General features: G+C 41.5%; 2 protein-coding genes across 7 annotated transcripts in view; both read left to right on the top strand.

Moving 5' to 3' along the window:
• The first annotated feature begins 981 nt into the window (after positions 1-981).
• Positions 982-21,135, top strand: LOC108893974 (capping actin protein of muscle Z-line subunit alpha 2). The gene is made up of 10 exons (XM_018692490.2): positions 982-1,135; positions 12,016-12,079; positions 13,787-13,838; positions 14,763-14,826; positions 15,758-15,964; positions 17,270-17,349; positions 18,636-18,714; positions 18,991-19,062; positions 19,233-19,295; positions 19,926-21,135. Exons 1-10 carry the CDS (start codon positions 1,052-1,054, stop codon positions 20,064-20,066), a joined length of 906 nt encoding a protein of 301 aa, XP_018548006.1. The 5' UTR covers positions 982-1,051; the 3' UTR covers positions 20,067-21,135.
• Positions 21,136-22,092: 957 nt separating this feature from the next.
• The window catches only part of LOC108893935 (suppressor of tumorigenicity 7 protein homolog), a 48,035-nt gene continuing 42,877 nt past the window's right edge, over positions 22,093-27,250 (top strand). For 4 of the 6 annotated variants that reach the window (XM_018692433.2, XM_018692416.2, XM_051073160.1 and 1 more), the window contains exon 1: positions 22,096-22,264. The gene's annotated coding sequence lies outside the window, so the exon portion shown is untranslated. Of the gene's footprint in view, positions 22,265-27,250 lie in introns of all 6 variants that reach the window. The other 2 variants (XM_051073163.1, XM_051073161.1) reach the window with 2 other exon arrangements.

The raw sequence follows: 27,250 nt of genomic DNA, 5'->3' as shown, positions 1-27,250 counted from the left end.
TCTTCTTAAGGTGCAGACTTTGACGACCCTGTTGGTCTTAGAAAACAGTCTTAGCTCGCCATCTAGTGGTGAAAAACATGGCATACACAATGTGATAGCATCTCTGTGATCACAGGGCTTTCCCCAGATCTTCTGTGATGATAAAGAAGACATACACTTAAAATATTACATTCTGAGGAAGGTACTTCAGCTCAAGTGTAAATGTGAGAGATAACTTTAACATAAAAAGATATTTTGCCATGAAAGAGTCATGCATGCTCATTCAGGTTATATAATAGAAGCTCCTAATGGATATATTTAATACTATACTCGGTGTACTTGTGCAGACATGTGATAACAGGCACATCTTACAGGTGTCAATAATGGAAATGGAGGAGAATGCACATAAGGTGGCTTATCCTAAAGAAAGGAATATGTTTAGTTTCACTGTTTATTAAGTGAAAGTATTAAGGAAGAAGCTTTGTAAGGTTACAGCCATGCATATATAGCTTCTCAAGAGGGGTTCCTTAGTTTTGAACTTACCAGGTGGGGCTATACATTTTATTGAATTATGCAAATACCCAAGCCTCATGTGGCCATGTGACAGTTGTGGCCAAATTAATTGATCAATTGTTTGAGAGAAAATTTGTTGATTTATTAGTCAAAACCAAACCATACAGTTTTGTTTTTTTCTTTTTTCCCACCCACATCCACCTGACGCCTACAAATGAACTTATACAGTATCTATACTCTGCGTTCTGTCTAAAGTCTTGGTGTTGTAATTGTATTTCAGTGTTTTTATGTATGGATATATGTATGCATATTTGTAGTGTCACTGCCTCTTAAACTACTTGTGTTTCTTTCATCAAACTTATTATGTTTTGCATAAATAACAAGAATTCTGTATCAGCTGCTCAAATGTATGTATTTGTATGTATAAATTCAACATTTTTATTTGTTTGTTTGTTTGTTTGTTTACTGGTGTGTCCCTCCTTCAGTCAATAAAAGAGACAGAGCATCAGTCAAAACTAACGCAAACTGATCTGAACCAAACTGGGAATCCACCCATGCGATGACGTCACGGGGCTCTGACAAGCTGGTGGTGCCGGAAGAAAAGATGGCGGATCATGAGGAGCAGCTATCCGACGAGGAAAAGGTAAGATGCCGATTTAATCGCAGGTTTAACCCCCGATGCCCGCTCACCCGACGGGACACGTTAGCGCTCGAATTCTGGGTCGCATTCGAGTCCGTCTCTCCGTGCATCCCGGCGCCGTTATGAAATTTGTAGAAAACCCCCAGGCCTCGGCACAACCGCTGCTGCTGCTGCTCTTATTATTTTTAGCTCAACTTCCGCTCATTTGCGAATCTCAAACGGAGGCTCCTTGTACGGTCCTGACTCAAAATAGGAACCGTGTACATATCATAAACTCACCTAGGCTTGCCCCCCACGCCCTTTTCGTCCTGTGGACATGTCGGTTTACCCCCGTGTCCCCGGTCGCTTGTGTTATGGAAGTTTTCATACACCAAAGATCGGTAGCTAGTTTGTTTAGCATAGCCGCAGCCTGCTATCACATAGCCAGATTTGCTAACACGCCCTTTTTCGCTCTTACACACCGTTTTTCTATCATTACACATATAAATATTGTTAGTGGTGATTATTATTATTATTTTTTAATTAACCGTATGACCGCAACCACACGTATTCTACAAGCTAGCTTGCTAACTAACTGCTGTACCTGTAATAAGTAACGTTTCACAGTCAGTAAAAATATGTGAACTTAAATGACCTAAAATGCAACATAACACCAAACAATTATAGTTTAGAAAATGAACTCAGGTGTATTTAAAAGTCGATATCTGCAGACGTAAAGATCTTGCACCAATATTTAATCTGTTAATTATGGTGTAACAGGAAACTGTTGTCAGGCTCATTCTATCAGCAGGGTTCACACCCTATTACACCCCTGCTAGCGGTAGTAGCACTGCTCACTTTCCTCTTACATTTCCTTAAAAGAGCATAAAAACAGCCAGTGCCCCGAGACCACATGAGCTTTCACCTGCATGTGTCAGAGCTGTCTGCAGGAATCCTACTCGCCCTTAACGTTCTGTTTAAATGTTTTCATTTGCCAACTTCAGATTTATTGCACATTTTAGTCTCTGTTAAGCTTTGTTTGCCCTTTGGTCAGGCAAATTAGAAACTGAGCTTTTGAGAGAGGCATATCATGTGCTACAGTTGGAACTATTTATCAATAAATTGACAGTTTGGTTGATGAATAAATGGCAAAAACAAGCCAAAGTTGCAGCCTTACTGCCCTTCCATACAGTACGTGCGTGGAGGTATGTGTATACATGTGTACCTGATACCCTGTGTTTTGTCTAGTCAAAATTCCTATCAAGTAAAATCACACTAAACCATTATTCTTCTGCCTAAATGCTAAGTGAACTCTTCCGTTTGGTTATATAATACACCATTCAGGGTCAGAACAACGCCTGGCTTTATTTTGTTCACCTCCACATCAGCTTGAGTCACAAGTTTTTTTTTTTTTTTTGAGAGAGTAGGCAGCTCATTGACCTGTGGGTGTGACTGCATCATGCTCATCAACACACAGGCATCAGCTGTTAGCTAAGTATTTCATTACAGGGTGGAGGAGGTGTGGGTGACGTGTGATTTTGTAATGTATTACTAACTTTACCATCAATAATGTTTTCAGGTGTGCGCTCACGACCTGAAGCTGTGGTTAAACGGTTAACAACTTTAGTTGTTGCTGCTGTGAAGAGGATGGGAACTCTTCTCATCTTTTAACCACACTGGTTTCCACAATTGTCAAGCCACTTTCACTGTTTGACCAGACAGTTTGATTTCGTAGTGCTGAAAAAATGCTTGCTGGCAACCTGCCAGGCAGACTGACAGTATTACGCAGTATTTAGCCGGTGGAAGCTTTTCGTTCCCTTCTCTTGAGTATGATCGGTGTGGGATTAAGTGGTTGCATTATGCATCCATCCGCTGTACTGTATGTTGTGCTGTTTAAAAGCACAGCACTTGTATGCAAACACTGCAGTTGCAGTTTGTACTTTGAAGGCCGTCTCCCCGGTGCGTTTGCTCAGAGCAATCAGCCATCTGCTCCAGCCCCTCAGCTTGTTTTGTGCAGCTCAGAGAAAAACTGCAAAGGAAGGAAATGAGCGTCGTCATCTGCCTAAACAAAGTGACAGTGGGGTAATAGTTTCCTAAATTAACTAGTTGGTTTGAATAACTCTTTCACTGATTTGTAGAATAACAAAGAGAACTCCAAATGATGTTTGGTGACCTGCCAAAGACAGGTAGAGTACACAAACCAAGCACACGACTGCTGCTACTTTCCCACACTGAGCTACAAATCTGCAAATGTGCTTTTCATGGGAATCCTCGCTGGCTATGATCTGACATTACTGTGATGATTGTTTAAGCTATTTTGGAGGAAGTAGCTGGGAGACACTTTGATAGTTAACCCAGGCCATTTCTGTTTTTTTGATAGGAAGCACTGCATCTGTTTAAAATACAATGAATAGTTTTGGGTTTGTCTCTGTGAAATGCTTCCTAAATGTGTCCCAAGAGACGGAGGGGAATTTCTGTCCTGTTGCTGTTGTTGCTGCTGTCAGCGCCACTTTGCGTCTCTAAAAAAAGGGCCGAAAAGCTCCCCGATCGGGAATCGGTGAAGTCTCCTCCATTTGTAAATGATTAAACAGCGAGACGAGTCTCATCTCAGCCACAGATACCAAGTACTGCTTACAGTCTTCTTGAGTCATTTGGGCACTGGCCTGCCAGCTTCCTGATTACAGCACAGAAACCACACAAGCATTACAGGAAACTCTCGTTGCTCAGTGTGTTTGCTTTCAGGTTTTTCCTCTGTACTTAAGTGCCTGGGCAGGTACAAGAAGCAAAGGTCTTTTCAAAGCTCTTTGGCCATTTTACCTGTCAACTTGTTTGTTTTTTTAAAAGAAAAGAAGTGAAAATAATGATCTGGTAGCCAAAAAAAAGTGTGTAAGGGAGCAGGATGTGTGTGCTGTGGTTCCTGTTTCAGAGAGCGGCATATCTTTCAGTCAGCAAAACATGGTTTGGTGAGAACACATAATCTCGTGAAGAAGTTTATATTTGAGACAGGAAGTAAGATGATGTATTTTTAGTCTTAGTTCTCTACAGCTTTTATTAGTGTGATACTTAGGTGCTATGAATGATATACATTCACATTCAAGCTGATGTTATCATGGCAGATCAGCTAGTTAGCTGTAATTTCACAATAGTGGCATCAGCGTTTTTTAATTTTACCAATCAGTTGAACCTGTGGTTTGTTGGCAAGAAACAGCTCGACGCAGTCAGAGGGTGTTTGTTGGGAGTTTTTTTAAAAAGTGCACCCTGCTTTCACAAGTATGTTAAGACCAAATGCACTGCACATAATGATTTAGCACTGGCAGCACATAGTGTATCAGCTGTCAGAAGAATCTAGTACACATGAGATACTTAAGCCACATGCAGAGGTAAGCAGAAATACAGTAAATGAGCGAGCTAAACAAATGTTACAGTTCCTCTTTAAGCCAGCGCTCCTTTTAAGTTTTGTGATGAATGTGATCAGCGCTGAGATAAGTGAGATGTGTGCGTAGATGTGACGTACAGTCGAAACCTCTGTTTATTTGAGATACAAGTTGTAGAGTGTGCACGTCATTTGGATCCATTTTTAGCCTGTTTGTAAATTAAAATATACAACTAGGACCAGAAATACACCCTTTCTAAAAATGTGTTTGACGATTGATTGAATAGAAGGTTCATTGTCGTCACACCTTTCTCACTTGTTTACCAGAGCTAGCTCCTTCTCTTTGTGTGCATCATGTTTCTGTGATGCAGGCTGTTGATTACATGTGGTATTCAGTGTACAGGAAAAACAACAGTGGAGGTTGTTGCGTTGACAGCGATGTCACAATACCTGTGACAAGGCAGTTTCTAAAGAGCGATCGGCAAAGTATTTGAATCTTTTCGATGTAAATGTAAGAGCAGAGTTGGTTCTTTTTTCACTGTAACAAGGCAGTTAACTTACTTATGTAACTGTCAGAGAAGATAAAGCGACTGAACACAGAGCACAGTGCTGCTGACAATACCAGGGATAATGGCTTGATTCCTACTGGGGGCACCAATGTAAACAGTACAAGTAAACACACCACATTAAAGCATTATAGATGAAACAATCCACTAAATCCCGTCTATAGAATAAAGCCTGTACAGATATTTAGCCTGTGCATCTGACACAATCTATATGATAAGATCAGGATGGCAAAAAACCTTAGTCACATAATACCTTTAGTGCAGATAAAATGCATTCTTGCTGTGATTGGAAATGAGAGCATATATGGTCTCTTATATTTGAGACCACAGCACCTCATTTGATTAAGGTTTTATTTCTCAAAATTTCCAGTTTGAAAGCTGTTTAATCACCGTCTGGCTAAAAGGGGACATAAAGAAACCTCAGTTACAGTATAATCCCCTTTAACAATGGCCACCAAATTAAATAAGACTGAAATGAAACCAGCCTACGTTTTACTGGTGAGCCAGTGGAAACTCTGTCCCTGAGCTCAGCTTGTCTTAGACCATAGCAAGAGCGCAGTGGGTTAATGCTGAAACTTAGTGGCATCTTCCTTTAACCAAAGAATGCAAAGACAGAGGAGCGCTGTCTGTACGTGCCTGCAGCACTGTTAGAGATCTGGAGATGAGAAAGGAACTATGTGTGCTTATTTGTCTCAGCCCTTCAGTAACATGCCTTGCTGGGCCCAAATTGGCACCCTGTTTAAAGGGTTAGAACAACCTGGAGCCTGTGTAATTGATCTCAGGGCAGAGAATTTACCCCTTACCTTATTTGCCTTACCTCTCGGTGGGTTTTATCAGGAGTGTGAGAAACTTTCAGTTCAGACCAGCGGGCAAGTTTTAGAAATGTTGCTTTAAACTTAAAACACAGTGTATTTGACCCAGGAGTTTCCTTTAAGATGATAAATGTTGATTAGTAAAGACCAGTGGCTTTACACCGTGGTGTGTCTGCATACTGGAGGCTGTAATGCAAGCCAGTAATATTCCATATATCGCATAGCTGGCTGCTTGGGGGTAAAGTGACACTACTTTTACCGTCACAGTTTAAGGATAAGTCTGGCTGAAGGTGATAAATGAGCACATTGGAAGCAGACAAGCAGCATTATTCAGGTTGAGGATTAATGCGGCAGAGTGAGAGTCTGTCCAGCAACTGCAAGGTCACAAAGTATATATATTTATAGAGAAGCATGTGTGTTTCATTTTGTGCTGAACAATCGATTGTGGTATGAACCATTTAAGGCTGATGAATGAAAGCACAGGCAGAAAAAGCTGCATTATCTGAAAAGTGTCGCATACGTTTGACAGGAAAACGAAGGTGAAGAATTACCAAGCAACTCTGAAGCAAGTGTGAGGCCTCCTCAAGAGACGGAGGGAAATGCCCTCTATGATTGTGATTTGTTTTTAATGGGCTGAAACTTGTACAGTCACTTGTGTGAGATGTGATTCTCCAGCGAAGGCAGGTGGCATTGTGTCAACTCGAGTGAATCGCGAAGCACAGCGCCCCAGAAAGTCATTTATCTGTGGAAGGTATATTTTAAAAAGTCATGATTTTAACTGTCAGGGAAACCCTCCTAAATAAAGCGTCAGGTTTCTGCTTCTATTGAAAGTCTCTCCAGTTTAATCTTGAGTCGACCACCAGCCACCTCCTCATTTTCATCAGTGGAGGATGATTTTTAGTTGCCCTACAGCTGCCTGACATCCCGCTGTGGACTTATTATCCATAAGTTATTGCACCCACGTCCCAGCCCCATCACCCAACCCCCCAGTACTCACCCACGTCAGGCCGGTCTCCCACTAAACTCGGCCCTGTCTCCGCTGTAGCATTTCGAAGCCGGGCTGCCTTTTCCCTCTCTATCTAGGATATTGAAATGGCGGCGTGCCAGAGAAGGGGATCAAAGTCAGGGAGATGATGCAGCTCAAAATGCCCGCGGGCCAAAATATTGCCTCAGTTTATTCCTGCTGGGTTTTTTTGTGCTATTATCTTTATTTCCATGGATCTGGATTGGCATGATAAGGCGATTTCTGATGCTGGGATTAGCATAAAGTGTGTTTTCAGTGTCAGTGGGTGTCGTTTGGGATTAAGAAAGGGTGTCGTTGGGATAGTGCAGTGGGGAGTGTCTGTTGCAAGGGAAGGAGGGGTTGTTGGGTAATATGAGGATGAATGTACAGTGAGCAAGTTGAAAGAAAAGAGACCAGCTGGTGTCCAGGCCAAAGAGAGCACAAAGACACGAGGAGCCCACACCACAGGGGGTGCTTATGTCCCACGGTCTTTGTGTATATGTGTGTCTGTGTGTGTTTGCTCCAGTATTATCATTCCAGCTCCTTGGTTGGACTCCAGAAGGGAACTTGCTGTTGGTGATAAAAAGCCTGTATTTCACACTGAAGAAAGACTTTGTCCAAGATCACAGTGATATCAGCATTAACTCCGTTTGTCTGGCAGGGTTCAATCCCCACAGTCTGTGAGTTAGTTACTACAACGCCCTGCAGAGACTCTTTTACTCGAGCTCGGCCCTTCACGTTGCATGATGGCAGTCGGTACTCGAGGCTAAAACTGGGTCTCTGAGCTCCAAAGTGTCCCAGCAGCCTGTGTCCCAGTGTAACAGACTGCCATTAGAAGGAACACTTAACCTTGGAGCTCAACATTCAAAGTGCTGCTCTGCAGTAATTACCTCTGCTAAGGAGGTTATGGTTTGTCTGCAAGTTAACAAGACATCAGGGCCGCACAGTTATCAAATATTAGTCGTGATCAGGATTTCAGCTTCCCACAATCAACTGAACACAATCGGCTGTGACAGTGACATTCAATCAAAACGCTAAACTCGAATAAGACTTTTTGGCTTCACTTTTAGCGAGCTGTAATGAACCCTGCAGCAGCAGTTCAGAGAAGATGGTTAACAGCAAGAGAGCAGACAGTCAAAACGAAAATCAAATATCTGGAGCAGGAGGTGAAGAGAGAGTCATTCGTTGTCTGGAAGTAATTTGGATTGAGGGTGAGTGATGTTAGGCAAGAACAAATCCACCACCTGAAAAAACTTTTGGTGCAATTTTATTTATATTTTGCCTCGAGGAGATGCACTGTGAACATCTTTGCAGGAATGCATTGATTAACATTGATTAACATTTTGGTCATCATCAATCATGCAGCCTTATTAGATATTTTTAAGTTCTCTATGGTTTAAAGTTTGTTTTTAGTTGGATTTTTTTCAGACTGTGTCTCTGAAGGATCTACTTAGATTCCCTAATGGTAGAAAGTTGGTAAAAATAGTGCGTGGAGCAGACGACTTCCTCCTGTCTGCACAGTAGGTTTGCAATCTCGCCAGTTGCTTTGCCATCTCTCTGCCCAACAGCATCCTTGCTTCATAACGGTATAGACAAACAGACCAAAACCAAAACATAGAGGGAGAATTTTTAACATGGAAATAACCAAAAGAGAATATTTAAATGCAGTGTTTTATTCCTGTATTGTCAAAGCAGGATGTAGGCTCTCGTCTCACTGCATTAGTAGAACTGGTTTCCCGCACGTAGGGGAAGAGGAAGTATTTTAACTAGCTTTTAATAGTCAATGCTTCACTTATAATCTCCTAATGGAGTATCTCTCCTCTCCTCTCTGTCAGTGATTTGTTTTAACCCACACCACTCTCCCTCGGCTTCTTCTCCTCTATTCTCCGTGCACCTTGAAAACACTTCTGCCAGATGTGATTGTAAAAACCCGTCCCTGTCCGTTCCTTTGCAGCCCTTACCGGCCTCTCCCTCCCTAGCTGTAGGCGTTACACAATTCATTTTTGCAAGTGCACACAGCGGTACACAGAGGAATTAGAAAGGATTTGTCGTCAGCATTATTTAAGCCAGTGTTTTAAGTGGTGTTCAGCGTCTTGAAATCTGCTTTCACGCTAAATGCACCAACTATTTGTGGTCATTCAGGGTTTTATCTAGACTTTTATTCCTGTCAGGGTGGTCTTTCTGTGTGTGTTAGCCCTGTAATAGACTGGCACTGGCCAAAGGCATTCTGGGTAAAGCTCCAACACCCCCCACCCCCCACCCCTATGACCCTGAATAGGATAAGAGCTTCAGAAAATGGATTTATGGATATAATTACACTATTACATTACAATGAACCAGCAAGACAAGACACAGAAAAAAAACATTGAAGAGCATAGTGTAATGTTGTTATTGCTGATTATGAGACTGTGCATCCACTGTCCCAACAGTAATTATAGTGGTTCTGCTGAACTTAAACTCTATTAATAGACTTTATTGAAACCAGATCCGGGCATAGAGAGAGTTCAGTTTGGTGTTGGATGGTTGAACTATTTGTAGTGAGTTTAGTGAGGTTGAGTGAGGTAAGTTTATCTTGTCATTTCTACATGTGGCAAGATCAAACTAACAATTAAACAAAAAAAGATCCTTTTTGTTTAACCAGAAACATTGGTGTATATCACTACCAGACTCCATTCACAAAAACAGTAATTTTACCTTGCAGGAGCACAGCAGCTGCAGGAATACCGCTGCCTCTATCTGTTAGTTAGTTTGTGTTATCATGTGACTTTCAGTGATAGAGGAAGTATTAAAAACCTTTATACAAGTAGAAGTGCCACAAAATAACACAAACAAGCTAACAGCGGTATCCCAGCAGCTCCTCGGTAAAATGACTGATTTTGTCAATGGACTTTGGTAGTGATTTATGGCAATAAATCTGGTTAAACAAAAAGGATCTTACGCTTGAATAAAAAGGTCTATCTCTGTAGGAATTATATCCATATTGTCTTCAGACATTTATAATAACAATCTGAGTGTACTTTTAGTGATACACCAGTCTTGCTCAATACTGCACCAATTCCAAATATTTTTGTTCCTATCATTTGTAGCCAAAAAAATCCCCAAGTTATCCTTTAAATATACAGTATCTGCAGAGTTTACATGGCCCCAAGATGGACTATATACATACACAGACAGGTTTATTGCTATTGAGACGTATTTACCTCAGATCATGAGGAAGTTCCAGCGTTGAAAACACAGCCAGATGATGGTTTTGAAATGTATTTTCTGGATTAAAAATGACAAGGGCTCACTGCTCCTCGGGGCTTAAAAAATATTTCCATAACTTCACATGAGCTACAGACAGACAGTGTTTCTGAGTTACAGCCTCAGAGCTGCAGCCAACGGAGCACAGAGTTTGGGTTTTACTTTATCAACTGATCTGGATGACTTGGGTTCACTTCGATGTAGACCTGCCTCTGGGAGATACTGTCTTGCATGTGGAAGGTGTGTGTAATGAGGGACACCCAACGCAAATGACTCTTCCCACTGGGATTTCAAGGCACAAACACACACGTTCAGCATAACTGGGTCATGGACGATCTCATGACAAAAGATTAGAGTAATGCAGATAAACTTTGATCTCAACACTGCACACACACACACACACACACACACTCGTTCCTCCCCGAGTGCCTTCCTTTCTCTCAGCATCGCTCATTAGCAAGAATCAATCTGCAGCTCTGCGTGAGTGCCAGAGCTCTTGTATACACACACTGCTAATAGGGGCCCGGGGGACAGACACACACACAAACAAACACACACACACTCACACACACTCACACACATGCATATGAACACCCCCCAGATAGACCAGCTTGAGCCACATTACCCTACGAGTGATAGCGAGATACAGAGGTAGGGCGAGCGGGAGAGTGTGTATTAGAGTCCTCAGCACATTTTTATGTCCTTATATGGTTGTAAACCACGCGGGGGGAGGGAGGTGGCGTCGTCTCTCGCTGTCAGTTTGACATGTGACCTGGAAACAGGAAGTGTTGTGGTGCAGAGGAGAAGTGAGGAAGAGGAAAAGTGACTGCTCAGACCGAGAGAGAGAGAGAGACACTGAACCGCCTGTCTCCACCCTCCGAACCAGTGACACAGTAACATTACACCCCCTGTTGGCCACAGTACATACATGTTCACTGTTTACATTGTGAAGATTAGGCACTAACTTGGTGCATTTACAATGAGCGCAGCACAAAACTTCAGCACAGTTAAAGAGGAGTGGTGGAGGAAGTAAAATTAAAAATACTCAGTTACAAGTAGAAGCTCTGCATTTAAGTTTAACTCAAGAAGAAGTAGCATCAGCTAAATATGATTAAAGTATTAAAATGAAAATCTCTCACCTTTTCTGAGTGTTTTAAAATGCTCAGTTGTCACCTAGTCATTAACACGTATGTATACATAACATATTATGTTTTCTCAATTAAAATAAGTCACTAGTTTCTGTCAGAAATCAACAGAGAATCTTCAGAGAAGCCACAACACAAGGATTTCTGATTTGCAATAAAGAAAAATGTCACCTTATTGTAGAAAATTCATAAAACCATTAATTATAAACCACTTGTCATAAGAAAATAAGACTTTTAAGACTCAGTAACTGTGCTTGCACTATGCAAAATGTTAATCTACATAGCAGCTTGAGCAGTTAGATATATAGTGCAATAAAAAGTGAGATAGCTCCCTCTGAAATGTTGTACACTACAAGTATAAAGTAGGAAATGGAAATACTCAAGTACAAAGAGAAGTAGCTGGACTTGTCTGGCAAATATTCAAGAAAAAAGTAAAATAAATGTCAGCATTTTAAACGTGATATTGAGCCGTTTTATGTTTTTTTTAATATGGTCTGAGTGAAGTTTCAGAGATATTGTTGAATGTACTTTTTAATCCAGTTTGGAGAGAGTGATGTGGGGGAGAGGATTTCACATATCACTCATTAGTTTTCTGTGTGACTCAACAAACCTGTAACCTCATCCCAATGTAATGTTAATCTATCAATATTAAAAATTAATCCCAGTGACGATGAAACGTTGGAGTCTTTGGAGCTGGAGTAGATTTCATCGTGTCCTGGGCGACTTCCAGTCTTAACCTGTACTTTGTGTGTGTGTTTGCAGGTACGCATAGCAGCTAACTTCGTCATCCACGCCCCACCAGGAGAGTTCAACGAAGTTTTCAATGGTGAGTGCTCTCTTTCTTTTTGCCTCTACTTAATGTGCATTTTAAACATATTAAGAATTCCTAGCAGGTTGCTTGCTTGGACTAATAGTAAAACATTTTCAAATCTTCAAGGTGATGCGTTTTCATCGCCTGTCCTACTTGGCTCATATGTGGCTCCTGTTGCAGTCGTGTGACTGCAATCCTCAAAGCCCTTTGTCTGCAGCAGATTTTCATTAATGGCCCTTAGGTGACTGTTTCATTTCTTCCGAGAGGGTTGCAGGATTATTTGCATGTATGTGAACATGACACGTTGTGGTCATGTTCACATACGCAGTTTTCAAATCCCTAGAAGATACTGTGAAGTGTGAAGAGCAGTATCTATAATGTGCAGGAGTTAAAGTTATACCCAGACTCATTCTGGATAATGTGAACATTTTGGACAAAGATACGTTGGTTTAAATTAGTTTTTCTGATTTCTCTCTACAAAGATAAACGCCAATACCAGTACATTTGTGATAATCTAGTATCAGCTGAAGTACTGAATACTGAATTTCCCTTCTGTCAGACCTGTTTAGAGGTTCAGTGTTTTCAGAGATAATTCATAGAGAATACTTAACAGTCTGACAGCAGTGCAGCACAGATAATCAGAGGAATAGACGGCTCTCTTGTCAAACGCAGATGTAGCTGATGACATTGATAAAAGCAGCATTCAGCTTCAGCTACAGTTCATACTTGTACCGAATAATAATTTACAAACTAAATCCTCATGAAGCATCAGGTGAACTGGGAAGGTTTTTTTTTGTGTCAAGAAAATTGCCTTTTCAAGTTCAGTGACTCCTGGCTGTTGAACAATAAGTTTATTTTTGTCACTGTAGGCGTTTGAGATGAAGATGTTGGCGGGTGATTCAGCATGGAAACAAAAGCTTCATCTCTTTCTTCTGAGATGAAATAAAATGAGCAAGGAAGAATTATTATAATTAAAATGTCAGGAAGGCGTTGAAAAGTAATGAAATTAAACATCATGCTGCAGTATTACAGCATGCATCTCTATATTTGATTCTGCCAATGGATGGAGCCAAAGTCAAAGATGTTCAGAGTGGCTTTGAGGAACAAGTATTGGTCTGGAATGAGTTTATAAACCGAGCAGTTTTCACAGAGACGTCTGTCAAAGTGTGCGGTCGCTAAACCGGAGCTGAAACTGAAACTTCCAGCTCATGTGTTAGATATCATACCGCCGCAGCCGACTCGGAGAGCAAAGCGTGACTGTGATGTTTCGGCTGAATCGTAGCTCACCCTGCAGCAGCAACGAAAGTTGACGCCACACTGACAAAGTAGCATCCCTTGAGAGAGAGCAAGTGTGTGTGTGTGTTTTGGCGTTGTTAAAGCTTCGTCCTGCCTCGATAAATGTCGTCACCTCAGAGAAGCGCCGGGGGGCTGTCTGTCTGCTTCTTATCACAGCCTGACAGCCACACACACACTAAAACACAGGCCCCTACTGCCACTTTGCCCCCCTTTCATCTCTGTGTGATTTTACAGCCGTTTCCACTGAGCTAATTTACCATGTCTGCTTCACTCCCCTGACATAAATGCTGCAATGACTGACTGCAGGCAGCTTTGTCTTTTGTGTGCGTGTGTGTGTCATGGTGCTAATCCGCTCTACTTGCCTTCTCCTCTTCTTCTTCCTCTTCTTCTCTTCCTCTCTCATAATCTCGACATTTTTCTCCTCAGATGTGCGATTGCTGCTCAACAATGACAATCTTCTCAGGGAAGGTGCAGCGCAGTAAGTCTTCACCCTGTTAGTGCCCTATTTCCAGGCCTTGAAAAATGTATTTACACTTGAAGTTCAACAAACAGAGCTATTGTATCTCTAAACACAGCTGGATGTAATGTTTGTGCCAGCTTTGTTTACTTTCTTAAATATGATCCTGCAGTTAAAGGATAACTTGGATTTTTCAGCCTGGGCCTTGTTTTCCCACAGTTTTTGGGTGTAAATGATTGATAGGAACAAAAATCTTTGCAGTCAGTCCAGTACTGAGCAAGAACAGTGTATCTGGAACCACTGAACAGCTGCTGCAGTGCAGTCAAACGGTGCAGTTTTCCATGTCACAGTACAGCCACTAAAGTGCTTGTTTTTAACCAACAGGCTCAGATTGTTGTTATAAGTGTCTGACAGCATTATGGATAGGATTCCTACAGAGACAGAGCTCTTTATTAAGGAGTCACAACAGTTTTGTTTAACCGGAAACATCACTATATATATATCACTACCAGACTCCATTGACAAAAACAGGAATTTTACCGAGCAGGACACGGGGACTGCTAATCTGCTGCTGCCTCAAACAGTCAGGTAGTTTGTGTTATTGTGTGGATCTGAATTCATCATCTGCTACTGAAAGTCACACAATAACATAAACAAACTAACAGATAGAGGCAGCAATAGATTAGCAGCTCCTGTGTTCTGCTCGGTAAAATTACAGATTTTGTCAGTGGAGTCTGGTAGTGATATACAGCGATGTTTCTGGCCCAGGTTCAAAAAATCCCAGACTTATCATTTAATGGAAATGAAACTGTAAACTTACTAGGACTTCAGTTTACATCTATATTGGCCAAACACTGTCAGCAATATATCATATAGACAAAAATCTTTAAATACAACGTACTGAGTTTAAACGGCACTAACTTTTTTTATTGCTTGTCTTTGCAGTGCATTTGCACAGTACAACTTGGACCAGTTTACCCCGGTGAAAATCGAGGGCTATGAAGAACAGGTGAGTTCACGCTCCAGTGTTGGATTAAAGATGATGGCAGCAGCTAAGATGCTAAATAAGTGGGTTCATCTCAGCCATCTTTCCTTTCACTCTTCACGCTCCACGCTTGTTCAGCACTTGTGTCTCGTATATGTTGTTAATTTCACATGAGAATATGTTGCTGCTGTATTTTATATTGTAAGAATTTTCAGCATACTAGAAGGGTCACATGTTGCTGCACATGCCAGCAGTGAAAAACCAGTTTTATAGACAGCAACAGAGGTTTATTCTAGGAAGAAGAGACAGCAACAGAAGCGTGATAACCATCAATATAAAGAGACACGACAGGCAGGAGACAACAAGCTTATTCAGTTTTTATTATTATTGCACTAATATCATGGTCTTATGGGGATTAAAGCAGAAAAAGGGGGGAGTGGATGAGAGGATCAACCCAGTCCCAGTGCTGATTCTTCTTTGCTTCGCCTGGAAACAAGATCACAAACACGTCTTTATTTTAATGTCATTGCGCCTGTGAGTTTCTGTGACGGTTGAACATGGCAGTGAATGAATGTGACTGTGTGTTAGTCTCAGTAATGATTGCAGCGTCTTATGTAAAGATGTCATCATGTCCCTCTGTTTCCACATCACGGGTTGAAATTCCCCCGTCTTATACCCAGCAGGCTGAGCTAAGTGTTGAGGTGGAAGACACTAGATGGAAAGTTGAGGCTGGTGTCTGTGTTCCTGTCTTTCTTTGCCATCTTAGATCTGTTTGTCTTTGTCCTTTTTTTGTTTTTTCTTTCACTCATTGCATCATTTTGATTTACATCGTTGTTATTTTCTCCATTTTCAGAAAATCCCCGCTCCACTGTTTCCTACTTTTCTTGCCTTATTGCTTTTTCCACGTCTTATCCTCCCTCTAATTCTTCTCTCTCCTCTCTTTGCTCCTTTCCAGGTCTTAATCACAGAGCATGGTGACCTTGGGAACGGCCGGGTCCTGGACCCCAAGAACAAGATCTCCTTCAAGTTCGACCACCTGAGGAAGGAGGCCAGCGACCCGCGGCCCCATGACGTCGACGGCTCCCTGGAGGGGTGGAGGAGCGCCGTGGACTCGGCCGTCAGGGCCTACGTCAAGGAGCACTATCCCAGCGGAGTCTGCACCGTACGTCCCTGCCTGCTTCATAAGCACTTTGCTGTACTTTAGGACACTAACAGAAACTGTTCACCTCAAAAAATGAAGTCAAAACTTTTATGAACTGCACTGTGCTTTCACATATATCAAATATAAAACCACAGCAGGTGTAGTTCTGTAGCACTTTGCTGGTTTGTGGTTTATTGCAAAGGTCTCAGCTTTTCTGAGTTACCGGCCAGAAAATACATTTTTTATAAATGACACCCCACACGTTCAACACTGGTTTCTAACAGGATCAAGTCACAAGATGTCTTGAAAACATTTAACAGACCCTTGTTTACCAAAGCCAGGATCAGATTATCCACTTTCTTTGTCTCTCACGATGGACACCATGTCAGATTAGACACTTATACTGCCATAAGATGCTGCAGTGGGAAACTGGCAACGCTGCAGGTTTGACCCTGAACAGGCGTCGTTCAGGTCCTTGTGTGTGACTGGGGAGGAGGGTTAAGAAACAGTAAACACCTTGTGAAGCTCTGTCAAGAGCAGCAGGCGGTGATATAACAATATACAGTCCCTGGCCACTTCATTAGGTAACACAGAAGGGGGCGTGTATATAGGGTATACACGTTATAGGAGATTTTTTTTTTTAAACTCTGACATGCCTCACTTTTTGTTCTTCGATTACGTCACACTTCAAGGCCGGTTCATCATTCCCAGTGTTTTTAATCAGGCGTGACACTGGAAGTGTGTCGGCTGTGACGACATCCTGACACAGTCAGGCTGAATTTGTGTGGTCTGAATGGGACTGAAGTCGAGCAGCCACCAGTGTCTGTGCAGAGTCAAGCAGGAGATGAGTCCTCGCTGCTCCTGCATGTTGTTCTGTAGCTCATCCTGACGTCTTTTGTTCCGTTAGGGAAAAGAGAATTTAGCGATCTGCGTCTGTTTGACATTTAGTTTCTTTCCCTCAACATTTCTGTCTTTATTATCTCCGTGTATTTATCTAATGTGCTTGTAAAGACTGAGCTAAGACAACAAGAATAACCCAGTCGATACAGTGCAGGAAGTCATGGTGGGCACACAGGAAAGTTTTACTGTGAACTTGTTGTGTGGTTTGACAAAGTTCCCATCATCATGCTGCATATATTACAGTCTCTAAGTTGCAGGTAAATATGACATTAATTTTGTAGCTGTTAACCACAGAGGAACCACAGTGTCACTCAACTCATGCACATGCACAGAAGTGAACTAGGGGCCATCAAGCAGCAGGGAAATGTGAGAAACTCTTTGCATGTGAAGTCCTGTCTGACCGTCTCGTTGCTTTTCCCTCTTTAGATTTACGGGAAAACCATCGATGGACATCAAACCATCATCGTGTGCATCGAGTGCCATCAGTTTCAACCAAAAAACTTCTGGTATGTTTCAGTCACTTAATAAAACTTCTTCCATTTTGCTCTGTTTTTTTAAATCAAACTTCACCCCCCCCCCAAAAAAATTGTAACGATGAAAGCTCCAAAAAACCTCAAATGTTGTTTGATACGTACAAGACGCTTCAAAGGCATTACTTTAATTGGCACTCAGCTCCGCAGCACTCGACTGTCGGCCCTCATAAGCGTCGCTGAGCTGTTTCTGATCAGGTTAATCTAATTGGATAAGAACAGCACCAATCCTCTTTGCTGCTGGGTTTTACTGGGCTTATGGGTTGTTGTGTGTAATGATCCCTCAACTTCTGTATGCGACTGCCACCATTGTCTGCCATGTTCCAGTAACGAAGAACCTGCAGAGCAGATTTGGGATGAGACAAAGAAATATATTTACTACCATGCGCACATCGTGTGGTACTTGGATTCATTGATTTTATGTGATTAGATTTGGAAAACTGCTTTTCCTGAAACAACCTGAACATCTTATTGCTTTAAAAGAGCTCAGGTGTTTTTGGAAATTGGACTAATGAAAAGGTTTTTATCAGACAATGCCAGCTGCAAGCAGCCATTTAATAGTCTGGATGCTAATGTATCTGGCTGGAGATTTCTTAGACTATCTTAAAGGATTTTTAAACTTTATTTTCCCACGTTTTTGGGTGTAAATGATCAATAGGGACAAAAACCTTTGCTATCGGTGCAGTTGGCAGTGTTAGAGTCAGAATTCATAGCAACACTACTTTAGTGTTATGTAATGATGAATACAGATGAGTGACGAAGGTGTTGGGCAGAGGTTTCCTCTGAACTCCACTGGAGGGATGAAACAGCATATCATACTGTGGTTTGATTATAGACGTGGTTCAGAATCCCCCATGATGCTAAGATGTAGCTTATTAACCCATTCAATGACAACAGAGTGTGTTAGAATAGATCTGTGTAAAAATCTTATCTTGTGCCAGTTTATTTATTTTCATCAGTACCATAACTGCAGCCTGCAGTGCTTCTTATCTCTCGAGATATTTTACAGAACTGAAGATAACATTTAGCTTCTAGATCTGACAAAGTGTGGCACATATCTCTGTTTCCTGAGGCAGACATGGGGCTTTTTAGCAAGGCACACAGCACAGCTGCAGATTCACTTTGGACAGTCCTGGAAAGCAGAGAGCATTACTGCAGTTTACTGCCAACTGCCTTCATTTTTGTGCGATATAGTCACGAAGCATGGCATTAAGAGATGTAAGTGATCTAAACGTCTGCTTTTCCTCTTTCTCTTTGCGCAGGAATGGACGCTGGAGGTCAGAATGGAAATTTACCATCTCCCCCTCCACCACTCAAGTGGCAGGAATCATGAAAATCCAGGTATGTAGTTAAAATAATGAGCAAGTTTGTTGTGGTGTGTGAGCATGTGCACTGTTTGTGCTTGTTTGTGTGCAGACTTTTACACAATTAGATAGATTTTCTGGTAAATTTTTCTGCCACTCTCTTTGTTTTCTGGTTCCTTTAGTCTGGTTGTGATTATTTCCTTCAGACCTCTGTGTCTGTTATATTTATGTCACTGCTACAATTTCTACAGGTGGAGATAGAGAATAAATTTAGGTTCCAAAATGATCTGAAGCTAAACTTTCATCTTTCCAGGTTCATTACTATGAGGATGGAAATGTCCAGCTGGTGAGCCACAAAGAGGTCCAGGAGTCCATGTCAATTTCTGTGAGTATAACGTTTACGTGCACTCAGTCATCTCCTATATAAGTGATTACAGCTCGATGTGTTGTCTGATTATTTGCGGTGTGGAGGTGTTAGTTCCAAGTGCACCTTCACCCAGTTTCTTTTCTCCTCCTCCACATTTAAAATCTAAAATTAGTTCTGTCACCTTTCAGAACGAGGCTTCAACTGCAAAGGAGTTTGTTAAGATCATGGAGGCTGCAGAGAACGACTATCAGGTGTGTGATCTGAGAGGGATATTCTGTGTTCAGTTGTGGTTTTTACTGGTGTGTATGGAAAGAGGATACCCACACTTTCTGTTACTGATTCATTAATTGAATTTTTTAGGTAGCTGGCTAAGATGAGACATCATATTTTACTCCTGCTGGAAATAAATCATGAAATCCTTCATTTTCATGCTGCAAACCTACAGCAGAGGATTTTCCTTAAGGCTGTGACGGAGAGAAAGCTGAGTCATCCTGATGAATTTTGATGCATTTTAATCGAGTCTGCTCTTCCACAGCTGCCCATTCATTAAAAGACACTAAAGACCTGATTTGACTTTCCAAATCTTGCAGAAAACGTTGTCATTTATGAATCGTAATCTCTCTTTTTTTAAAAATAAAATAAAATCTTGGATAATTATAAAAACAAGTCAGGTAAACATTCTTGAAACAAACGAAAAAAAGTTTCTTTTTTAGTCCGTCATCCCACACATTCAGCCTCCGGGAGCAAAAACACACTTATCACACGACACACAGACTTTTTTAAAAAGCTGGAAAAAACTTTAATTTATTTGAATGAATTTTTAATATTACTCTTATCTCCCCCTCCCTCCCTCCCTCTCATCTCTCTGTTACTCGCTCCAGACGGCCATCAACGAGAATTACCAGACCATGTCGGACACTACCTTCAAAGCCTTACGCCGCCAGCTTCCTGTGACACGCACCAAGATCGACTGGAACAAGATCCTGAGCTACAAGATCGGCAAGGAGATGCAGAATGCTTAAAAAAAAAAAATAAGTCAACGGAGAAGATAACAGACAACTCCCCCCCCCCCACCCACCCCATCCACCCCCTCCTAAACAACGTTGCATGACTGGATAGTTGTATTGTCTTTGTACAAAAATTAGAGAAACGGGGACAAAGAAAGGTTTGGTCTCATAGTCAGATGTCACCTTACACATTGGATGTCTACTTTTATGGATGTTCTTTTGTTTTTATACAGACACTGTTAACTCCACTGTATATTGAATCTATGATGATAATCGTATTTGGGGAAAATATAACTTGAGGAAATATTACAAGACATAGGAAATGGGGGGGCAAACACCTGTATGCAAAAACACCCTTATAAAATACAATATCACGTGTGCAATATTTATTGTGTCAGTGAGACCATGCCTTTTATTTGACCTGCGTTTAAAAAAGAAAAAACGGTTTAAATTTGCGATGATGGTAAAACTAAAATCTTTGGGAGAATTTTGTCTGCATTTACTAAACAGCTCAGATTTCATGGCTGAAAATGAACGACTCTCTTCACTTCACGGTTAATGTCCCATACGGTCAACGATAGAGAAGAAAAAAGACAAAAAAACAAAACAAAAACGAAGCTCTTTGTGTTCATTGACTGGTATCTTTGGCACAAGCAAGTCACCGCTGTCAGCCACTCAATGTTCTTGTTCCTTCATTTTGGTACTTCCCTCACCGTTCGTCCTGTATGTGAGATCTCAAACTCGCAGTGCTCCTGGCTAAAATTGCCTTCTTGACTTGACACCCTCTGAACTCTCACCCAGCGCAGGGAGTTCTGTGACCACTTAACAAGCTTAATTAACAAAGTCATCGATCGCTAAGTAATGTGCATAATGTCCAATTTACAATAAAATCAAAAAAGTATCACTTTCTCCTTCAGTGCTTATTTTTATTAAAAAAAAAACAGAACCTGACTGTATTATATAACAAGGCACATTGTAATATATACCTGTATGAAACATCCTGTCTGTTGGTTTGGTGATTTATTTCCATGAGAGTAATTGTAATTCAGTCACAATTATGTTGGATTAAATGACAAATTTTCTATTTACTGACTCACTCATAATTTCTGATACTCGTTATTGTTGATACAGAAATTAAAAAACATGAATCAAACTCAAGTTGTGATATAAACTTTAACTTTTAAAGTCTCACACCTGCACTACACTACAAGATGAGCCTCGGCACATTAAACATCAATGATGAAATGAAAATATGACAGTTTAGACTGAAAGGTCATAAATAAGACTTTGACAACTAATTGGGATGATCATATTTTATATTTTGACTTTATTATTGTAATTTAACACAGCTGCACAAATCACTGGTTTGTCAGGTATATTGGCATTGCTTCTAAAACAAGTGAATCTAACTGATTGTCTTATGCACATAAGTATTAATGAAATTACAGTACAGTACAGACAGTACTCCCACTCACTAGTAGTAATAAATTGCTAAAATAGTGTGAGGTTAAAGTCAGTGAGAAGATTTTTATTTGAAGAACAGGTAATACATGTTGTCATCTTGTTATCACTGTCATTATACCAATGAAAAAAGAAAAACAGATAAATTATAAAATAGAATAAAAACAGACAGATCACCAATAGATCACATTTTATTGATATGTGAGGAGAATTTTATTTATTAATTTTATTTATTTATAATACAGTATTATTATCATTGTACAGTCTACTATCTATCTAAAACCTAGAAAATAGCTTTTATATTTATAATAAAATTATAAATAAAGCTAAAGCTGTGACCTAATGGTGGATGGAAAAAAGAAGCCATAATAATAACAATAATAATTGATATTTGACAAGGAGTTGTTATTTATGTATTTATTTCATGTTTTACATCGTTAAAAATATATATATTGTGTTAAAAGATCCATTTTGAGCGTTTGAACCTGCCTTGAGATGACAGGTAAATCAGCGACAGTGACATCTAGCGGTGGACGGAGCTAACTGTCCAGGTTAGCGAGCCGGTGGCTAACTGGTAACTGTAAGCTAACGTTAGCCGACACGTCCACGCACACACAGGCAGAGTCAGACCGAGCCAGTCCGCCGCCGCCGCCGCTGCTGGATACTAAACACATGTTGAACTGGCTGGTGCGGGGAAGAAATGCTAGCGACGAGTGAGGCTTTAACTGGCTTTCACACATTCACAAATTGAGGTAAGCTCTCTCAGACGTGTCGCTTTTAACGCCGCCATTCACCGTCAATCCACTTTTATTGTTATTTCTTTACATTAACTTCTAACGCTTTTCGAACGTTAGCCTGCTCCTGTTAGCGCTTAGCTAGCAGGAGGAGCTGCTAACGCTTGTAGCCCTCCCCAAGTTTAAATGGAAATCCTCGTGCGTGGAAACGTTAGGTTAACTGCTTATTATAGCATCAGGGGGATATTCCCAGCTACCCTTTAGTTACTTTTCCTCGAGTCAACTCAAGAGAGCAGAGCGTTGTATTGTTTTGAATTCTCCCCACGTCCATGATGAGTCAATGCAATATCTCTTATCTGGTGCTGCATAGTTTACAACGTCTCGCTGTTATTACCTCATGCTGCCTCTTTGCCAAGTTTTCTTTTTTCCCCAGCTGAGGGAAAACACCTCTGTTAGGGATGCCCTGTTGCCTAACTTTGATCCCAAAGTTTTCCAGCTGCTTGTTAGCCTTGTGGACCTCAAGTGTTTACCTCTGCTGGGCATTAGTTGGCATTATGTGTCTCCTTGGTCTCACCAGCAGCCAGTGATGAGTCTCCTGTGACTGTGTGCTGAGCAGCATATGGAAGAATGTGCTCTTTCAGCAAGCCAGCTGGCTGGAACTAGAGATGGAAGGAGAGCCTTTATGCTCACATAGGCTGGTTTGAGTGTGTTTGCATGTGCATGTGGCTGGAGCTGAGCAGTCGTGACCAAAAAGCACAGGGTGTTGGAGGTTTATCCGTCAGGTTTATGCAACTTTTATCTTGAAAAATCAGCTTTAAAATCATGATCAAGGAGAACAAGGCTCTGAACTCCTGGTTGCACGATGTAACGCAAGTTAACTGAGAGATAGTCAGTGGCTTAAACTGACAGAATCAGGCCCAGCACAGCTCAAGAGTAATGCCCATCTGTAGATAAATTAAAAAGACGTAGAGGTCTTTAAAAACCAGCGTTCATCTCCGATATTCAGCCAGGAAACACTGAAAATATCAAGAATTTTAAATGGAGTTTGGTGTAGCTCCAGGAGCCGTGGATCAGGGGGAATCACTGGGCCAAATTAGAATTCATTCGTGTTGCTTTGAGGTTTCTCTGCAGACACTCAGTCCTCCAGGTCCAGGTCTAGGTCTGAGAGGCTTCTTTTAGTTCTCCTCATCTCCCAAAGCCTCAAGCAAATCCAGCTGCCTTTATATAACACTCAGAAACAGGTTTAACGTGGCATCGCTGCGGCAGCTGTGGACTCTCACCTTGTCACTTCTTGCACAGAGAGGTGTTAATGTACAGTGTGCATGCAGCCGACCTGACAAACCCCAGATATCCTGTATACGCCTGGAAAAGCATAGAAGAAGATTTGGTATTGTAACGATAAATATAAATATATATAAACATATAATTATCACTAGTTATTTACATTTAATGTGCTTGTGTAACCTGCATGCACTAGAAAGTTTTTAAGGCAGTAGTATGAACATGATGGACTAACCTAATGTTACAGACAAACTGAGAATATGACTTAAATTGTTAACGCACTTTCGCTTCCCCTTCCTCATTAGCATTACAGTATACTGAACACAACTGATGACTCTTCTTAGTTCCCCTTTCCCTGCTTTTACTGTGAAAATGTTGATATTTGAGCTGCGGGAATCCACCTCAAAACTATCAACCACTTTCTCTCAGCTTGCTTCCTCTAATTTTAATTCAGTTGGTGGTTTCTTGCATCCCCCCCAGAGAACTTCCCTGGTGCTGCCGAATCCCCCTTTAGCAAAAGCAGAAGCTTTAATAAACGACATGTTGTGTTGCTTCTTATTAAATATCCACTATTTTCTGGCATCCTCTTTGAACTAATACCTTCATGTGTGGTTGCTGAACACCTGTTTGGAGCATTTAAAGCTCTGAAAGACAACAAACCTTGACATATTTCACTGATGCTTCACTTGGGATCTCAGTCAAACTCACTGCTAAAAAGGCAGAGTCAGGTGTAGCCAGCTGGAACACAGGAAATTGTAGTTTTTAGATGAACAAAACTAAATATAAACTCGTGTGTAAATGATCCATTTATGAGTTTGTGACTTGTTTTGGTTTGCCATCAGCAGCTGAGTTAAAAGACGAACAGTTTCACAGACGTCACCCGTTCAGACTGAAGTTTTGGCCTGAGATAAACCTGTGTTTGTTGTCGGTCTGAACGGGTCAACAGGCATTATCGGAGCTGGATCTGCTGACCCAGCCTGAGTTTGATTCAGCCAGGTATCCAGAGGAACAAAGGAAGCATATAAAAGTACAGGACTTTGCTTTCTCTGTCGTGTTAAATTTCCAGTTTAAATGTCGCAGCGATCAGTTAAAGAGCATGAAAATGGAAGTAACGCAGTCAGACCGAGAGGGATGACGATCACTGTCTATGCTCAGTGGTGTATTCACTCTGCTCTTAGTGGCTAAACTGATATCTGTGCAGATTTTATGATGGGTTTCTTCCGGCGTGTCGGCTCTGGTTGATTCCGATAAACTAAAACTGAAACCTGACTTTACCTCAGAGTGATTCTCAATTTTGCCACTTCAGATGAATTATACCATTACAAAACTGGCTGGTAACAATCCTAACAATATGTGAGGTTTAATGTGTTGTTCATCGCCTGTTACTCATAAAATACGACGTTAAATGTATATTCTCTTATATTTTTTGATATACAGCACATCATTTATCTTAGCAAAGCATCTTTGAACACAGTGCACAGTGCCTATCTCTTTATTCATTACACATTTTTGTCCATCTTGCCTTTATCAGGGTGGTGTTTGATGGTGTTGCTCCCTTCATTAAAAGCCATTGATGTGGTTTATAGATACAACACGCCTCGCATCTTTGGTGAGATACAAGTCTCATGACTAACTGATGAACAGTGCAAAAGGAAACCAGAAAAAGAAAAAAAAACTTTTGATAAATGTGTGAAAATGAGACACATCCTTAAAGTTAGAAACTGCACCATCATCCACTATCATCGACCTCCTGACCCGCCAGTCGAGGTATTAATCGAGGAATCGGCTCCAACTAAACTTGAACATCCTGTGTGCTTACAGTGCAGAGTTTGTGTTGTGCACTAACAAATTCTCAGACCGGCATTTACGTCTCCTTTCAGTCGTGTTGAATTGACAAATTGGGGGCCGACTGGAGCTGGGCTCTGGAGGAATCATAAATTTGACTCTAAAGGTCAGAGAGTAACGGAGGAGTTATGGACCGTTTTGTTGGAACATATCAACTGCTAGTGGCCCTCTGTGACCGTTTCTGAGCAGCGCTGCAGTTGAAGAAATGTGATGTGTCCTCGTGGTTTTCTGGTGAATCTTGGCGTGCTGATAACTTGATAACTATCTGGGTTCAGACACATTCTGCAGGGCATTTTTCCCAGGCTTCATATCCCCCAGAGTATTAATTTATGCATCAGAAATAGAAATGAAATCTCTTTGAAGATGTGAGATTTTTTTCCTGCTGACTCTTTTTTTTTTCCTCCGCTTATTGCAAAAAGATTCCAGCATTGTCGGCCCAGGATTGGGACAGTGAAGCCTCTATGTGGAGAACAAGGTCTGGTCTTTGAAAATAAACAAATGAGCCTGGAAAAGTGTAGCCAGATTTATTTGACGTGTTACACCACTGTGAAGACGGTAAACATTTCCATACAGCACACTGACCTGCAGGACAAACGTTTGGGTTTTTTAAAAGAATCGGAGCACCGATAGAAACCCTCTGAGATGGCTGAATGATGTGGCACACACAGACACGGCACACATTCACCACAAAGCCAGATCAGACTGGTCAGGAACCTTTATTTAGAACCTGTACGCTGCTTTTGGTAACACGATCCCAGCCAGAAATGTTTGCCCTACCTCTGACAGGCGTGTCCTGCCCTCGCTGGGGAAAAAAACTCCACAATCAGAAGTCTGTTTTTTGTCTCCGTGCATCCACCGAGCTGCACCCGTTGACACCCTGGATTGCCCCTTTAGACTTTTGCACCTTGAAGTTCCCAGAGTTGGTAATTCAAGGCAAAACACTCCCAAAGCCCCTCACATCTGGCTCTGTTATATTTGGCCCACCATGCCAGCGAGGGCTCCGGCCAAGTGAGGGAAAGGTCACGGCTGCTGCGTAGGCACCCTGACTGTACAAAATGTCAGAGACACTCTGCTCCTGAAGCTAAAGGATGAGGTGAAGCCAGGTAACAGCCACTGAGAGGTGGTGGAGGAACTGAGAGATAAGGCTTGGGGGCTGAAGCTCAGTAGGAGGAAGATTTTTAATATTTTGTACAATCTGAATGTGTTGTTGTTTCTTAGTTGCATGGAAACAGACCAGCCCAGTAGATTTTGTTTTGATTGAAACTGAATGCCAACTCATCAGCCACTCACGGCCACGTTGCAGTCAGCAAATGTTTGCGTGTGCAGTAGATTTTGGTCTCAGCAGCAGTGCAAGAAAACTGGCCTCCTTGTTTACTGGACACAGTGGCATGATAAAACCACTTCAGTGCTCGCCGGAGAGCAGATGAGACTTCCAGAAGATGCAGACGTACTTGGCCACCGGTGTACGTCCTCACACAGTGTGGAAACGTTTGTGGTTGTGGCAGTTTTCTTTCACAATTTAAAAGTTACTTACTGAACCTAATGAGGGATGCATTCTGCAGAACCTGAGCAGTTCCACCACAGCAGAGCGCTGACCTCAGGTGCTGGCCTTCGTTACTAAACAGGAAACAAACTGTATTATGCCTGATTACAAGCCAAAGAGATGAGTTCATCAGACAAGGCTAACGGCGCAGCAGGTTGCTAACATGAAGCAGGTGGTGAATTCCCCTCCCTCTGGTTCCTCACCCCGGCTTCCTGCTTTGCATGCAGAGACAGTTTGATGAATGACATGTCCATCGGCCTGTATTTACATGCAGTTAGGATACTCCAGATTTGACTGCCTGCACAAATTTGAATCCATGCAAACTACATGATTAA

This window comes from Lates calcarifer, linkage group LG10, assembly GCF_001640805.2.
Source record: "Lates calcarifer isolate ASB-BC8 linkage group LG10, TLL_Latcal_v3, whole genome shotgun sequence".
Taxonomy (NCBI): Eukaryota; Metazoa; Chordata; class Actinopteri; family Centropomidae; genus Lates; species Lates calcarifer.
The sequence above is the reverse complement of the archived record's forward strand: the minus strand, read 5'-3'. Positions and strand labels throughout refer to the sequence as shown.